Source organism: Amphiura filiformis, chromosome 16 (genome assembly GCF_039555335.1).
Source record: "Amphiura filiformis chromosome 16, Afil_fr2py, whole genome shotgun sequence".
NCBI lineage: Eukaryota > Metazoa > Echinodermata > Ophiuroidea > Amphilepidida > Amphiuridae > Amphiura > Amphiura filiformis.
The window spans coordinates 18,746,882-18,765,023 of record NC_092643.1 but is presented as its reverse complement, the minus strand read 5'-3'; the positions used below and the strand labels follow the sequence as shown (position 1 = coordinate 18,765,023).

The 18,142-nt window shown below is 39.5% G+C and overlaps 1 protein-coding gene across 4 annotated transcripts in view; it reads left to right on the top strand.

Annotated features, from left to right (window-relative positions):
- The window catches only part of LOC140135678 (serine/threonine-protein phosphatase 4 regulatory subunit 1-like), a 125,271-nt gene extending 107,471 nt beyond the window's left edge, over positions 1–17,800 (top strand). For 3 of the 4 annotated variants that reach the window (XM_072157263.1, XM_072157262.1, XM_072157265.1), the window contains 11 exons: positions 1,639–1,797; positions 2,600–3,559; positions 4,269–4,454; positions 5,746–5,907; positions 6,803–6,903; positions 8,978–9,098; positions 10,091–10,206; positions 11,304–11,464; positions 13,225–13,358; positions 14,116–14,187; positions 14,830–17,800. In XM_072157263.1, coding sequence (XP_072013364.1) covers positions 1,639–1,797; positions 2,600–3,559; positions 4,269–4,454; positions 5,746–5,907; positions 6,803–6,903; positions 8,978–9,098; positions 10,091–10,206; positions 11,304–11,464; positions 13,225–13,358; positions 14,116–14,187; positions 14,830–14,844 — 2,187 coding nt within the window. In that variant the 3' untranslated portion in view covers positions 14,845–17,800. The remainder of the gene's footprint in view (positions 1–1,638; positions 1,798–2,599; positions 3,560–4,268; positions 4,455–5,745; positions 5,908–6,802; positions 6,904–8,977; positions 9,099–10,090; positions 10,207–11,303; positions 11,465–13,224; positions 13,359–14,115; positions 14,188–14,829) is intronic. The other variant, XM_072157264.1, reaches the window with a different exon arrangement.
- Positions 17,801–18,142: the final 342 nt, after the last annotated feature.

Here is an 18,142-nt window from a genome sequence, read left to right as displayed (position 1 = left end):
AACAACAACAACAACCAAATGTAGGGATTTAGGTTGGTCATGTTTTGATGGCCTTGTATTAGGAATAACTAAGTCAAGTGAGCCAATGAATGCATCAGTACGCAGATGGGCAAAGATGCCAGTGTTGTCACTGTATCAGCCCAAAAGGTGTGACAAGAGCTGCACTAAGACTGTGTCATAAGCTTTTTCGCAGCCCAATATTTGCAATAGCTGGGAATAATGTGTATGTGATTAGTATACACAGATGGGCATGGGAGCCGGTGCTGTGTTTATACCTAAAGGTGTGGCTAGAGCTGCACTGCATTGTAAGGCCGTGTCATTGGTAGCTTTCTATGCCATTTTGCACCCTGACGTGGAAGTGACGTCAACGCGTTGAAGCATCTGTTTCGCTCGCGCATCTATGCGGGGTCTTAAAGTGTGTGCACCAGTGCTTTGAGTCAACGCTACCGATTTGAGGCTGCGCCACAGAATTAAAACCAGAGAACCAGGACTCGACCGCCATCTTCATACAGACATGGAGCAAAAATTGGGGTTATTCGGTTTCCCTCGGAATGCGCTCGAGGCTTTCGTTGTCATGCAAGCGCATTTGAGAGACGCACTTGATGCAACCTCCACGCGAGTACCAAGACGCTTCAGATGAGACACAGAATTGTTTTCGTTCGTCTCCGCGCACCGTCAGCAAGGATCCGAATACCCCCAATTTTCACCCCATAGCTGATGGCGCGACTGTACGTGGCGGTATAGGGAGTCCCGGTTCTCCTTCTCTAATTCTGTGGGCTGCGCTCAACAGGGTTCGAATTCGGCTGTATCGCATAGCAGTTTGCTCCACATTTTGAAGTAACTGCTACCCAATTTTGCATTTGTATAGCACTTTTTATAGTGCTTTAGTATATGGAAGTATCCTGATTTTTTAAACGAATTCGAACCCTGGCGCTCAATGAAATGCGCAGTTTGCGCACTGACGTCACTGCAACATCGGGGTGAAAAATGGTATAGCAGTGAGAATGAGATCCAGTATGTGATCAATGCACAGATTGGCTGATAAAGCCAGTGTTGTCACACTGTATCAGGCAGCCCAAAATGTGGCATGTATCCCACCCACCAAAATGTTAAGTGCACTGATGTATGTGATTACAGTGAAAAAAGCCAGAGTTGTCACTGTATCAGCCCAAAGAGTGGCCAAGAAGCATGTAAGGCAACAGCAAACAGCTTTCTTGTGGCTCCATGTCCACGGTGCCAAACGTTCAAGGTACAGAACACCTTTGCTGAACCAGTAGTCTACATGTTGATAACAGATGGCTTAATAAGCTAGCTAAGTGATGTTATGGCAACTCAAGATGATAGTTGGCATTATTGAATGCACTGCAGTACTTGTGTATATTTTATTGATAGTTTCTTGCTCTTGACAATATTAAAGATACACATAAATCAAAGAATAGTTGTAATTACTTGCCCAGTACAGAGCTAATAAATCACCATTAATAGCATGCTGCAGATCCTCTTGTCTTGATGTTCCTCATTGCCATATAAAAATAATCAGCATTCCAGGATTTCAACTTGCCCAAAATATTAACTTACAGCTTTCCGAGATCTAGGCATAGATGTCAACTGTTTACAATTTACTTCTTTTTCCAACAGTTACCTAAATTTGAAGCCTTATGTGAAGACAGTGTGTGGGGTGTACGTAAAGCATGTGCAGAGTGCTTCATGGCCGTCTCGTGGGCAGTCACACGAGATGTACGCAAAATACGACTTTCACCGCTTTTCGTTAAACTTTTATGTGACCAGTCAAGATGGGTAAGTATTGTTATTATTAAGAAATGGGAATTCACCTTTGAAGTATTTTGCAAATTAAGCCCTGACTATGCTCGTGCAAACATCACCACTGCTCATGTGGAACTATGTGACCTATTTTAAGTAAATTTTTAGTACTTTGTAGTCTGTGCTGTGCGTCAAGCTTATATGTGCGTGCATGTAAACACATGAGTAATAAACAATCAAACCAATTGGCCGATAAGAGGTCTTGACAACAAGATTTTTTGGCCCATTGGTCATTGGCGTGTAGTAGGGGAGGAAATATCGCTTCTACACAATCGCTGATCACCTAAAAAATTTTTAGGGGGGTTTAAATTGCAACTTACGCTTTTTGGATTTACGGAAATGGTCTTATAATAAACACTTGAGTCACTGGTAGAGTTGCTTAACTTTGAGGATGGAATTAAATTGGAACTCATTACATGTATTACATTTGCATGTAAAGGGGTCAGTCATCTACAAATTGATCAAAATTGTAAGAGTCTTGTTTGGAAGTTTAATAGATGGTGAGAAAAAGATTGAGTGCTGAAAATTCTTGTTAAAGATGTAATGCAGCTTCCTGTTAAAGAGATACTAGATAATATGAAAAAGATTGATTATGAAAACCCATATGTGTAAGCAAGTGTGTATGCTTGTTATGCAAGTTTTGATCTTCACTATGTTCTGTAAATATTTTAAAAATAAAATGAACGTGATTTAAACCATGCTGTCAAAGCAGTAAATATAGCTGGTAACATTGTCAAACAATTAATGTAATTGCCATCTTGTTTTCTTTCGTGTGCAGGTACGAATGGCTGCCTTTCAAGCTTTAGGTCCTTTCATCTCCACGTTTGCCGATCCAGCCATCTCTGGAATCCAAGTAATCTACAATGCAGACGGGACTGTGCAAATAGCTAGCGTGGAAGACATGGAAGTAGACGAAAGCGCTAGGACTAGTGCAGAGGTACATCTAAGTCAGGATGTACCAGCAAACGAAGAAGATGTGATCATGGAGAGCGGTGTCACTAGACTGAAAAGAGAGTTTGAGGAGAAAGAATATGAAGCTGTGGGCAAACTGGAAGTGTCTTTAGGAAAAGAAGAGGAATCGGAATTTAATTCCTTTGTGTTTTGGAGGAACCCAGTGCCTGTTATAGCGGTAGATGGCAGTAGCTCGGAAGGATCGGACTCTGAAGGAGAACAGCGTCCATCAGATGCTGCAGCAAATGAAAGCAATACACAACTCTCTCTTCCAACAGGTCCTGGCGGGGGCACGCAACAAGAAGGTACCCTGCCGGATTCAGGGATAAGTAGTCCTGTTGCGGACTCTGCTGATGCCAAGCCGGAAGAGGCATCACAAAACACTGATAGCAATCAAGTTAATGGGGGTGGTGGTGATGCCACTGCTGTAGAGCAAAATTTGAATGAAGACATCAAAGATTTAGTGACTACCATATCTAGTATAAATTTAGATGAAAAACAAGAAGGTGTCACGCCCCCAGAGAAACCGGAAAGGTCCGAACTTGCCAACGACGATGCCGCCAGTGAGAACGGAAACGGGAAAGTGCTCAAGGCGGCCGTCAATGAGGCAAATGACTTAACAGAGACTGCCCCACAAATTGGCAGCACACAGGTCATTGGTCAGCGGCTAGATGAGAAAACGCTGACTTTTGTGAATGGTATCGTTGAGGAGGAGTGGTCTGGGAATGGTGCGAATCGGCCACCGCAGGAGGAAGATTCAGATGAGGATGAACAGTCATTATTTCAGGTAGGTGGGAATTTGATACATGTATCAGTAGTTGAAAGACTCAAATCGAGAGGAAGGTCCAGTTTAATTCATTTGCATCAGGGGTTTTCCTAAATAGTAAGATCTCATCTATCAGTAGAATTATCTGCTATAATTTGACAGGCAAAAATGTTTTACAATCTTAGATTGGGATAATCATCGGACCTAAAACTTTGCAGCTTTTTAGCAGATTTCAGCTTTATCAAATTTGCATGTTTTCTTTATTTTCAGTCCAATTTGAAGTATTTTATCACAATTTCACTTTGTTTTTCAGCTTTATTCACAAAAAGTCAGTTTCAGGTCTGAATCATGGCCAAGACAAAGTTGCTCCATCATTTTAGTGCCCTGCAGGGTATAAGTATTTTGCTGAAGGGGTATTTTCAAATTTGTTGGACCCTTTCAATTGTGAATTTTTACTCTGAAGGGGTCCAAAACATTGCCCAAGGGGTGTTTTTTTATTTTGGAAAACCGTTTTTAACAATATTGGGTGTTTCTATATTCAAATCTTGTAATATTTGAGCGCGACGTTTTCAAGATTTTATACGTGTTGGACTTTGAACTCCGGGATTTGAAGGGTCTGCAAAGTGCGTGAAGCGCGTAAATATGCGTGTTTTGTGCGTTAAAGTAAACCCTGGTGCCCTGTAAAAATGAACATCGACTAACTTTTTCTGTTGCTCCCTTCCATTTCCAGGATGTTATCCCGGTGGAATTGTTAGACCTGTACCTATCAATGACCGATCCCAGCCGAGCGACGACAGTGGATTCCGAGATTGCCTGTCATTGTGCCTTCAGTCTTCCCGGTGTGGCCCTGACGCTGGGCAGACACAACTGGAAATGTCTTAAACTAGTGTATGACACATTAGCATCAGATATGCAGGTAAGGAAAAAAACTAGGACTCAACCGATAATCGGTTTCGTATCGGTATCAATCCGATATTTGCGATATAGGTATCGGATCGGATATTGGTAAAAAAAAGGTTCAGTGATTTGGGGGGGGGGATCAAATTTTATTATTTATTTTTTTACCGATATTGCAACATCGATATTGGATCGGTAGTCAAATGCCATATCGGTTGAGCCCTAAAAAAACTTGCATGGGTCTCAAAAGCTTACCCTTGTATCGGCACGCTGAAATGTTTTGCCAGATCCTTTTTAAGCTTAGTCCTACCGTAGTTGCATGCGACATCAAGCGTGCGCAAAATAGTATGTGCTGGACAGTTAGTAGTACACTTTTAAGGATTCCGCAAAACATTTTAATGTGGCACCTGTCCATGGGCAGTAATAAATGCTCCCCCCTCTAATAAATGCCCCCTCGTAATTTGTTTCATGGAAAAGTAACCAAAATGTATCAATGTCCGTGCCATAAGTGAGTAACTTTTAACAAGTAAATCACATTTTCAAGTGACAGCTGCTAAGCATGCCCTTTTCAATGCATCGGCATTTTGTAACAAAATTGCATCAAATATTTAAATAAAATTACCATTTAAACCCTCTGGCATACAATTGTGATTTTGACTTCAGATAAAATAAATCTAGGTCGAATTTTTAAAATGTGCTGTTAGGAATATGTAATAATTAGTTTTAGGCCCGTAGCAGACCATTATTTACTGATCTTAATCTCTTGAATGTGTATGAATGAATCAACTATATTTAATGAATTCTGTAAAAGACATTAAATTCATAGTCACAAATTTTATATAATTATATTTTTTTTTTGTTGATGACATGAAAACAAAGATATATTTGCTCAAAGATAAAGATATACTTACCCTGCCCTGAATGATTAATGTTGTTTATGTGTGTTAATCCCCAATTTTGACTTTAATTTCATTGTTTTAAATAAGCTGCACCGTGATCGACATAAGGGCCTGGATGCTAACTTGTTTGAAATTCATACACCCCCTATGGAAGATAAGATATAAATATTCCACACAGGGAGAGTGAATTTCAAATGGCGTTATCTGTATGGGTGATTCCATTCGAAATCTACACCACTTGTGTGGGAAAGGTTGTGTTTTCCATTGGGGTGTATGGATTTCAACTGGAATTGCCCTTTATTGATCACTACAAGGGCCCTGTTTCCCATGTTGTCGCTGAAAATAAAGATTTACTTTCTTGCACAGCTTAACAGGAAGTTTAAAACATTCGCTTTTGTTGTGTCTTAACAGTGGAAGGTCCGCCGTACTTTGGCGTTTTCTATCCACGAGATGGCGCTCATACTAGGGGACGAGATCACCACATTGGATCTAGTACCAATCTTTAATGGGTTTTTAAGAGATCTAGATGAAGTTAGAATAGGTGTATTGAAACACTTTGCTGATTTTACTAAGGTAAGTGCGTTTGTAAATGCCTCCAACTGTGGAGGTGTGTGTGTCTTGTCACATTCACACTGTGGAGTCTGCTAACAACCGTGGAGCTCCACAGTTGAAGATAAGCTCAAAAATGGGGTTTTTGGGCCATAGAGGGGGTATACCACCTGTCATTTTCTGATTAGAGCAACCTCCACAGTATGGCGGTTGCTGTGAGATTTGTGTAAAAAAATCTCCCCAGTTTGAATGTGGGTGTGTGAATCTCCCCAGTTGGAATATACACACACCTCCACACTTGGCGGCATTTACAAGAGGGGGTGTTATCATGTAAATAAAATCGCACAAAAGCATACATTTATACTCTTGCTGTGTTTGCACGTGGCTAAATTTTTTACGCTCAGTGCAGCTGCAGCGAGGAAAAAAAAGCATGTGTGAATGGATTCTTTTATGTTCAGATATGTATGTAAGAAACTCAATATCATAAACAAGCATAGTATTTAAAAATTGCACACAATAAAATAACCCTGGCTACAGTAGTACATCTCTGTATCATTTTGCCGTAGGCTGATATGACAAACTTTGTATTCAGTCTGTGTTTGTCTAGTCCGCATAAATTATGATATGATCTCTGTGCAATGTGATTTTCCCGATAAGGTAGAAAAAAAAGGTTTGTCTCTCATGTAAATTGTGCATCGGTTGAATACAAGAAAGCCGCAAGTGCATGATTAATAATACCAAGCTCATTTTTGACAACGGCAAGTTCTGCTATGGTAAAATACTGTGTGATACTCCAAAGCCTATTACCCGGACGAGCCCCCATAAATGTTTGATTATCAGGAATTGGACAAGTACCTATGTTACATCTCTGTTGAATGTGATTACTTATATTCACTCTCTCTCTCTCTCTTTTGTTCAGTTGTTGAAACCAGAGCTAAGAAGACAGTATCTAACCAGAATGACTGACTTCCTAACGACTGACAATCAACGCAACTGGAGGTTTAGGCTAGAACTTGCAGAGTAAGTAGCAGTTATTATTCATTAAGTAATAAGATACAGACAGCACCCCAACATGCGAAGTCCAGCATCATCTGGTAAAGACGGCCAATCATCCCATGAAGTGCAAGAGACAAAAACGCTACACCTATTCTGCGCATGTTACTGCATGTGTTTTATAGTGCAGTCTTTACATCATTTGCATAAACAGGAAGGCATGCAATGCTGTGCATAAGTTGTTGCGAGATGGACGACAGAATGATCTGCCCTCATGAATATGCAAGAGCCCTCATCCAATACAAAGCATTGGGACTTTGCCAGTTGGTGCACCATCTGTTTATTGTTAGTTTATGGATTTACTATAGTGCATTTGTCCGGTGCAGTCAGTAGCAGCGAGGCAGTTATGTGCGTCTATCTATGAGATGCCATTAATTGCACGCGTATGTAAGACGGTGCTTTTGAAACGAAAGAAATTTGCGCTGACATCACTGACTTCACTTGGCAAGGCACAGTACAGAAAACTTAAAAACAAGTACCATTTTGGTTCATTCCGCCAAGAGATATGAGGTGTTTATGGCATGATTTATCAAAAAAAGATATTATTGTCAAATGGAGATAGCTAGGTGGCTTGCTCGCCAAGGATCTGATGGGTAACAGCTTTGTAATTTAAACCCTTCTTCTTCCAAGTCTGATCAACAAAAACACAGCTATAGCATACTAACCAGTTGCTCTTGCAGCAATGTTTTGGTGACATTGACATCTGGTTGCACCATGAGGAAGGCAACTAAAGCATTTTCCACCTTGATGTGGCATCTTCAGGGGCATGCGTGTGTACGCCAGCGCTTTGAGTGAACACTAGCGATTTGTAGCTGTGCCCAATGAAATGCGCACTGACGTCACTGCCATATCAGGGTGGAAAATGCTTTAGCTGGTAAACAGTCAGCACGATAAATAAGGTAGCAGTTCCATGAATCATGCCCTTGAAGCCAAAGTGTGGGTCGAGGTGACCATAATGACCGCAGGGATGTTTTCTTTCATTTGAATGAAATATCTATGACAGCAAGTGATGCAGAAATGACAGTAACCTTATTCAACATGTTCAATCACGGTGACTGAGTGAGTGCCCCAGACAATGGAGCTTGTTGCGGTAAACGTTGACCATGTTGACGGAAAGTGAAAACTCATGACATGCATGATGTGTACATTTTGTACAAACACATCATGGGTTGCAACATTTGAATGCTTATCTGCCATTGGTGATTTCTGCATCATTTGCCATCATTGATATCTCAAATTAAAGAAAACATCATTGTGGCCATTGTTGTGTCAGTTAATCACAAGCATGCAGGCCATAGCAGGCAGTTGAATTTAGGTCAACTCGCAAAGAACCAGAGATGGATGGGTTTTCAGTTGATTTCTTGGTATATGATACTTTGAATATTAAAATATTGTAATATAGAGGCCGTAAGCATTTTCCGCGGGATCCGCCATCTTGTGGGTACTGCCGTTCTGCATTAGACATTACGCCCCCGATTACGCGGAAGTCGCAGCACGTGACACACCTCTTCAGTCAAGCGTCAACGCGGTGATCTTAGCAACAAGGCACTCCGTACCCACAAGATGGCGGTTTTGACGTCACAATGACAACCTCTATTGTTTGTGCAAGACTCCAGGGGTCCATTTCACTAAACTTGACAAAGCTTTGTAAGTCTTTAAATCATTTGTAACTTACAACCAGTCGTAAGTTCCATTTCACTAAACTTACTTACTTACGAATGGTATCCTTCGGGATTTTCTACAGGGACCCTTCGTAAAGTTACGTCTAGTATTGGGTATTCGTAACTTTACAAATGGTTATTTGATTTACGAAGGGTTAAAAGTTTAGTGAAATGGACCCCAGATGAATACTCTCTGTACAGGAGGGTGTCTGCTTGAAATATGCGTCATGCTTACTTATACTCTCAAACAATTTACTCCAAAGTTTGGTGTGAATGTACTAAAATGTCTAATGCTGATTTAGACCCTTGCAGCTTGTCAAAGATACAAAGCGGCTTGTCTTACTAATTCTCTGTGTTCGTTTTCTCGTTGGCTCTTACAGACAGCTTGTGTTACTATGTGACCTGTTTGACCCGAGTGATGTGTGTGAACATTTATTTCCCATTGCGCTAACTCTAGCTGGAGATAGAGTAGCAGATGTCAGATTTACTGCCTATAAATTGGTAAGTCAGAAATTAATCATTGCTTATGAAAATGCTTAAGTCCCGCTACTAATCAGTAGTCTACGCAGAGGGAAAGGGTGGGTTATGCCTCTTCTTGTTATCTCTCCAATTGGCAGAATTCAGGTTCCCTTTATTTTCATTTTGAGAATAGACTGGCCAAGCATGGGTTGATGATTAAGAAATCAACATATTTTACAAGATCTGGATGTGCCCTGTTCGTTGAGGTACATTCCGTCACTAACAACCCATGTAGTACTAGCTAGTATATCAGTTCAGAATATTGAAATGGCTCTGCAGGCATCTGCTACTAGTGCAATATTAACTTGGTGATGAGAAGATACATTTACTCAATCGGCGCAGCATGATGGACTTTTGTCAGTGTGTGCCCCACATCAGGATTTAGAAGTAATCATTACCTATTTAGCAAAGGATAAAATATGGTTGCTTTAGATTTGAAACCATAGTGTTAATGTTAAATCTTGCTTGTAACATATATTTAGGGTTTTTGGTAATTCTGCACTTTATTATTTCTCAAGTGCTTTAAAACTTGGGCTTATCAGAACTGGAAAAGGAGTAATTATACTATGATCAGCTCAAAATAGGCGAGAATTATTCAGTTTTTGTTACTGTGCGCATCAATAAAGTCATAACTACCCCTGCATAAGTTCACAAAAGCACGCGTCAGGCAAGCAAAGCGCAGTTCACGTAGGCGGTGCGCCAAGCAGGCTGTTTGTATGCTATTCTCATATCAATCCACGATGTTGTGAGTCCCGCATATTATAAGCTGATCAGAGTATAGGGCTATTTAAGCACTAAACTATGTGGCAAGTACATGAAAAATTGTTAACTCAAAATCATATCTCGCTCGCCATAATTATTCAAAGTTTTAATCTCGCTCGCCAGGATTTTTCAAAATTTTAAATCTTGATTTTGTACCTTATTGAGTTACAGGTCTAACATGATTTTCTTTTGTATATTTTTCTTATTCACAGCTTGGTGTTATATTTAAGAAAGTTAATGTTACTAACAATGCCACACTGCAAAGAGGTTTTGTCAACGATATCATCACCAAATTTGCTCACAGTCCTCGCTGGTTTGGCAGGCAAACGTAAGTTGTTATATTGCTATAATTGTAACTTCTTTTTATATACACTGTTTATGGTTTCAACAACCCTTCCCAAGAACTTTTTGACACATTCTTTTTAAAAAAAAGTGAACAAATCCATAACCAGTGGCACAGTTCTGAAACCTCCATTTAACTAGAATCATCAAATATTTGACCTCTAAGTTGCTGAGAATGAGTTTTTATGCCCAAGATATTCAAAGGTCAGTCTATGTAATATGTGACCTGCTCCCACAAAACCAGACATAAGTCACTAATTTTGAAAATTGAGTTTTTGATGTCATCATTTAGTATAGGTCTTGAGCTTTCATTTGATACCGAAAATTGTGTTTCTGGGACATATGGTCCTCATTCTACGGTCTTTCAATGGGAAGGGGGGAAGCAACACATAAAGAAAAGGCAAATGCAAGAAAAATGTAAAGGACTTGGTTTGGCTCAGAAAATGCTAGATTTGGGTGCTTTAGACGTAAAAGAAAATGTTGTTTTCAATGGTAGGTTAAAGTAAACATATTAAGGAATCAAAAAATAATAAAAACTGAAAAACAAAATCTGCAGGGTTTTTCACCCCTTTCCCAACTTTGACTCGCTGTATCTCGAAATGGCTGAGTGCGACTTGTGGCGGGTTTCGTCAGAGCGGGTCACATATGTAAAAATTTCTTGGGGAGTTAACTGTGTGCTGACAGATATGCATATTAATTGAGATCCTATAATTATCTCCTGAGATAAACTCTTAATACTGCATCTGGTAATCTTGTCAAACGGACAAAATATGCTGCACTGTGCAGGTCAGCAAACCAATCACTGTGCGCCTCTATCCTAACGTCAGACGCAACATTCCCTGTTGATCTCTGAAGGGGATTATAGTGCAGGCATGAGAATTTTAGGCTTTTGCATTGTCCAAATATATGCCTATCTAATTTTTTGTCAGCCTTATATTAGGCCAAATTCATGCACTTTTTCAGGCAGTTTTCAAAAAGCCATTCTCATGCCTGATAGCGCTTGCAGGGGTATCTTTATGCTCAAACCCATCTTGTTGTTATCTGATTCTTATTCAGTCTTTGCTATTTGTCTTCCTCATATAGGTATGTGCATCTTTGTCAGAAGCTTCTGGATGAGCAGTCAATGGATCCAGAGATGTTTGCCCAGCATTTCTTACCCAGTCTTCTAGAGTTAACAGACGACAGTATACCAAATGTGAAGATCACGTTATCGAAGACACTCACGCAATATGTCCTGCCTATAGGTAAGGATTTCTAAAGGGCTTAAATCCCAAATTTCATGTCTTAGAATTCTTAACAACTTGCCCTGTTAACATAGGATGGACCAGTTGCTGATGCATTAACATTCAAGTTTGTTTAAATGTCCAATTTTTGCACAGGATGGTTTTCCGCCGTTCATGGAGACCTACCACCAAAACAGTCTGGTTTCAATGTTTGAAAGCTCCAGTGGTTTGAATAGAAGCTACAATGTGCATCACAATGTCCACAGAACAGTATGGGTGGTATACCACCATGGGGGGATGAGGCTGCAGAGTCTGTGAGAATCCAAGAATCGTTTCTCGCAAATATTCTTGTGAACAGATTTGCAAGAATCAAATGATTCTCACTAAGTTATTCTGCAAGAATCAAGATTGATTCTCGCACTGTGAAACAAAATTCTGACCATGAGGCTACCAGTACCATATGTTTGTTCATACCCCACAAAGGAAAAGCGTCAGTCCTGAAATTTTATTAGGGTTATGAGAATAATAAAAGCCTCCTTCAGATTTTCTCAGTTTTGATATGGTGAAGTGGTTGGACAATGCTGTCAGTCAGGTCACCCACCTTTAAAAAATAAATAAATAAATGTAGATATTTATATAGCGCTTTATGCCGTAAACAGCCTCAAAGTGCTTCACATTTATTCCGCCGTCATTAGAATATGTCGGAACCACGTTTGCAGCCTACAAGTGGCGCAGGGTCCATCAGTACAAGGACTGTGACTACCCCTAACAGCTTCCCATTGCACCTGGGTGGGGTGAGGCAAGCGAGGCAAAGCGCCTTGCCCAAGGGCACAACACGGTGATGGGAGGGGGAATCGAACCCACGCACGTCGAGCAAGCTCTCAGATTATGAGTCCAAGGCCGTAACCACTGAGCCACCGTACCATTTTCATATCAGTTCACTTATCATTGAGAGCAGCTTCAAATCATTGGCATGCACCCTCATGCCTCAATGCATTGACGTCACTACCTCGCCAAGATAAAACAAAAATAGTATGGACATAGTGGGGTGCTGCATTATGACTTGGTCCAATGTATTTCCAACTTCTATTTGGCTTTATCGAGACAGTGACATCAGTGCATGCTCGGGGGAAATGGTATTAAATCAGACATGTTGACTCTAATAACTAGCATGTTTACATGCAGAGGAGGCTTAAAGGCATTCCTACAATGCACTATGATTGGGAAATTTGATCAATATAACCTAATCTTAAAGGCAAAGTCCCCATTAGCACACACACACAAAATGGTGATTTTAAAATTGCAGCCAATAAGTTAATAGTCGAGACTTATCAAATTAAATTTGATTTTCTTATAGATAACATTCATATTGCCACACTGCATTAATTTTATTCTCAATGTTTTGAATGTTAAATAGAAGGATGAAAAAACCACATATTTGCACACAATCCCAATGCAAGGTATGGCCAACTTTGCCACATGTGTACAATTTCAGACATACGAAGGTCAGAAACCTCATTGGGTTATGGGAATGTCTTTAAACATCCTATAGTTTACATGCAAGATCAAAGACGGTGCATCTGTACACTCGCGAAGTAACTGCAACAAAGTACTGCTGCCACTGTCTCAAGAAATCCAAATAGTCTATAATGGGCTAGTACTGAAAGCTGCGATTTGCCCATCTTTTATTCTAACCAGCTTGCCCAATACCATACAGGATGTTAACTATACAGGATGTTGAATCTTACCATGTCCACTTTAAATTCCCGTTGTTTTGACAGAATATTTTCGGTGTAGAGATAATGCATACCATGAGCAGCTGATGCAAGCCTTGCAACAACTACAGAACGATGAGGACAGAGATGTACGATACTTTGCAAGTTTATCACCTTATGCTGCAGGTTACACAGAACTGGTACGTACTGATTTCTTGAAGAGATAATCGTCTTTTAAAGTTCACCATTTCAGATAAGATAGTGATTACGATCTGTTCAACACATGGTTTCGGAATTTGTAGAAAGATAACGTTAAACAGCAATAATGTGTATGCCCGAATTTCAGACACGTATGTGATAGGATCTTTTCAACACATGGTTTCAGAATATGAAAATAGATTAGATTAAACAGCTATAATGTGAATGCCGGAAGGGTCATTGGGATGTGACAAACAATACAATCTAACAATCAACTCTGTTGTAAACTCACTGGCGACACCAGAATTTACCTCTGCTTTTTTGCGGAGGGAAGTGGTATGGGGAGCAAAGTGAATGGGGGGGGGGCGCAAAATCATTTAAAAAGATTGCAGATTTTTGGGTTCTTATTGGGTGGCATTTGCCATGCCCCCAGCAGTGTCAAACTAGACAATTGTTTACAAGTGTGTTAAACTGTTTAGGTTGTTGTGAATCAACAAAATTTCTGTGACATAATTTGTCAACTTCACAAAAATGGCAGAAGCATATTTATTTTTATCATATGGTTTACATCATGCCTGCCAACTGTTCATATTTAATCTGTTTTTGAAAGTTCCAGTCAATCATTTCTTTCAAAAGAACACACAATTTAGGTTAAAGAAAAATGACTAAATGCTTGAAATTTTTGTAACATGTGAAAAATAATTACAGTTTCTGATGTTAAAATAACATTTATTTGTTCTTTTCCAAATTGATAACCAGGGGTTCTTTGGACAATACCCCTGGACCATGATGGGGCTCTTGGGTGTTCAGATTTCGGACTTTCAATTGTTGGTAGGTATGGGTTCAATGTCATTAACTTAGTTACATTAAGGTGGTACAAAACCCCTTGATAAATTTGTGACTATTTTTGCATTTTTCTCCAAAAATAATAACACACTGGTAACAAAAGTTATGTATATTATAGTGCAAGGAATCCAGTTACTGCACTGGAATTTCATGGACTCGAGACAAGCGGTATGTTATTTATGATAAGAAAAGAGGTACAGATTGAATGTAACACATTTGTTAACATATATAATGAACCACTTGTCTTGAATCACTGAAATTTCAGTGAAGTAATTGGATTCCTTGCCCCTATAATATACATAACTTTTGTTACCAGTGTGTAGTTATTTTTTGAGAAAAATGCAAAATTAGTCACAAAATTTATCAGGGGGTGTAGTACCACCTTAATGGTATCCCAAAGAGAATCCAAACTATTTGGGAAATTCAGATTATTCCTTAGTGTAATTTTACACAAAATTAGGGGTAGGGAATGGGTCAGGGTTAGGATTAGCTTACACACAATTTATTTACATGAAGGATCATCCAAAATACTCTCAGGCGTGGACTAACCAAAATATGCCAGTACAATATTTGAATAAGAAATACATGCACATTGCTAAAGATAGAGTTTTTCTTTTTGTTTTGCAGGAGCCTCCAGTTTGACTAAGTCAGATCCTGTATAATTCCCACATCGACAGAAGCAGCATCGCTGACACCGCCACCAAGCAGTTGTTATAAAGGGAGACAAATAGGTGGCGAGATACGTGCTTTTACGACGGGGGCAACAGACAGCAACACAAGAGATCAAGATTCAGAATTGAACATCATCAGAGGGATGGCTACCAGTTCTTTCCCATAACCCACCAATAGTTTCTACCAAAAAGAAATCAAATTACAAATTTGTCTTTGCTTTGACTTCAACTTCTTGCAATGTACATACACTTAACGGAATGTTTTTTTCTTCTCTTTTTTTCACACTTGATTTAGTTTGTTGAACTGCCAGTGTCATAAGACCTACATCTGAATTTTAATTTTTTTTTTTTTTTTTTTTTAAATTGTTATTCCTGCTCAATCTTGCGGGCGATCCATCACAGTGTGCAATCCACCTGAATGCCGTCACACATAGCGTCGTTGGGCAGGAAAAACATCCTGTGTGTCATTGGCCCCTGAACATGTTTACAGTAAAATCTCCTATGCAATCTCTTGGGCCGTTTTATTTTAAACATGTTCAAGGGCCACAAGCACAATGGAGGTTTTTCTTACCCAACGATGATAGGCTTGAAGGTTATATTTATTTTGTGCATTTCTGTCAATTGTTTCACACCAAAACACACCAAATCTTTATAGAGAGACCACTGCAAAATACGGCTATATTTCCATGTTAAGCAAAATTAGCCTTGTGTGAAGACTCCTGCGAAAGCTCCCAGAATATGGCTGTATGACACTCTCATTGAAGTCTTCAGACAAGGCTAATTTGCTCTCACTTAAATGATGATTGGATATACGCCTTATAAACTAAAAAAATATAAAGCTGTTTGAATTTAATTGATAAGTTAATATATGATGACATTGGCAAAATGATGCAAGGATCAGGGCTAGGATGCTGTACGAGACAATGAAATGGACTACAGTTAAAATCCATACACCCCTTCTGGAAGACATGACCTTAATCTTCCACAGAAAAAATGTGAATTTCAAATGGGTTTACCTGAATAGGCGACTCCTATTGAAAATACACACTCTCTGAGTGGAAGATTAATGCCACATGTGTCTTCCATAGGGGGTGTAAGGATTTCAACTGGAATAGCCTAATGCATGGGCACCAATCTTGTCTTTTAAATTCGATTTTAAACGCTTAACATCCAGAGTAACATCTTAGCTCCTTAGGTTTGATTGCAAAGTTGACTTCTTGGGTTTGTACCCGCGGTTTGCACCCTGAGTACAGTCTGAATTCGACAACCACACATGCAAGGATAAAATCAATTGTTTCACTGACCACTGCATTGCGGGGAGATTTGTAGCTTTAAGTTTAGCGCTTATCACTGTTAATTTCAGAATCGCACATTTGAAAGCCCAAGAAAATGTATTTGATCCATAGGCTTTAATGTGTAGTTTAAAACCACGAGCATGCGAACTGTTCAGGACTTGTTTCGTCGCGAAACTTCACACCGCCAAAATATTGCACCATATTTTAATTACCAAATTTCCCCGGCTTCTTAGTTTGCTTTCTACACTCCTGCTCTACTTATTATTTGTAAGAATTGTAACATGAGTGGGCTATTCCATGTACAATCCACAATGCCCCTGTGGAAGATGCTAAAAATAACTTCCACAGGGGGAGTATGTATTTCAAATAGAATGAACACATAAATCAGCTTCATTTGAGAAAGATTCAATCTGATTCTACTACAAAGGTAGTTCGAGTTGCAAATAGAGTTGGTTAATGTGCTAATTCCATTGGGAATCCATACTCCCCCTGTGGAAGATATTAAATCGTCCACTGGGTGATTGTGGTCTTGAAATGGATGAGTCCATTTCACACAGTTCATGGGTTGTATAAATCTAGCATTTGTGTTGATTATTACCAGATATGCAGCATAATATGACTCCATTGGGATAACATGTGTGTTGGACTTGTCAAGTGCTTTCCAATCTATTTTTTCATGTAAATTTGTAACTTGAAACGAAAAACCACAAAAGCCTTTTATATCACATGAAATGCTAGCACGAAGAAGACATGAAACTACAGTTGCTACCACAGACGATCGCCTTGTGGGTCCTGTTTGTTGCGTTAAAAACTTGGGGTCACACATGGCTTGGTTAGCGAATGAAGCATCAATGTTTCAAGCTTTTCCATGTTGTGATTCGATCAGAACCCCACTTCCCAGTTTACGCAGGGTACACACTAAAAAGGCAAACAAGTGCTGTTCTCTGTGCCCAGCAATTGTAGTGATTGATTCAAATAATGTACTTAATTGAGTTCTGATTTAAAAGTCTCCTGAAAATGATGTATTTTTTGTTGATTTTGTAAATTCTGTCTTATTGTATATGCCATGTGTTAAACGCAGTCAGACTCAGTGGGTTGCAGTCCTTAGTACTTATCCATGTTGACAACATTATACTTTCAGCCAGTTTCATAAACTAGGGTTCTTTCTCAGTCAGTCCTTAATAGCTACCTCAAGTGAAATCATGGAGAAAATAAATTGCTGATATCCACTCGTCACTGTGTGCTTCAAAATCAGGGATTCCCAACTTTATTGTGAAATGCCAATCCATTGGGCTATTCCCGTTGAAGTCCATACACCTCTCTAAGTCAGCCATTCAGGTAACCCCATTTGAAATTTACACTCCCTGTATGGAAGATCAATGTCATGTCTTTTACAGGGGGTGTGTGGATTTCAACTGGAATAGGCCATTTCTGGAAAATCTGATCACTTGTCAAAATTTTGTCCAATGTCACAACCCACTGATCCCTCTCAACTGGTAATGAGAGCCAATTGCTGCATGTGAGGGATGATATTTCTACACCCACTCTACATCTGTTTCGTCATATTTTCAAAGCACAGTAGCGACATATATCGCATAAAAACCAAGGCGCACAGCGCAGTGCATGATTTGTTATACAGTATACACAGGTGATAGAACAATCGGCCTTTATGAATATGCAAGAATTTTTCCTCATTGCATTCAAAGCATTAGGAGTTTGTCTGTTTGCGTTGGATTTTTACTTAAATACTTTGTTTGTCTCACCACCCCACATTTGAAGCTCACTGCCATAAATGTATAGAAAACCCAATCATACTCTAGCTCTGTCATGGTGCTCTATTGTGGTGTCCTCCTAAAGGCTAGTATATAGTCTGATGTTGTGCTGGTGTTTTTCCGTTGAAACCAATGGACGCAGTGATAAATTTTCTGTAGCTGTAAAAAGTCGCAACATAGAACGGAAAATGTGACATCTGAG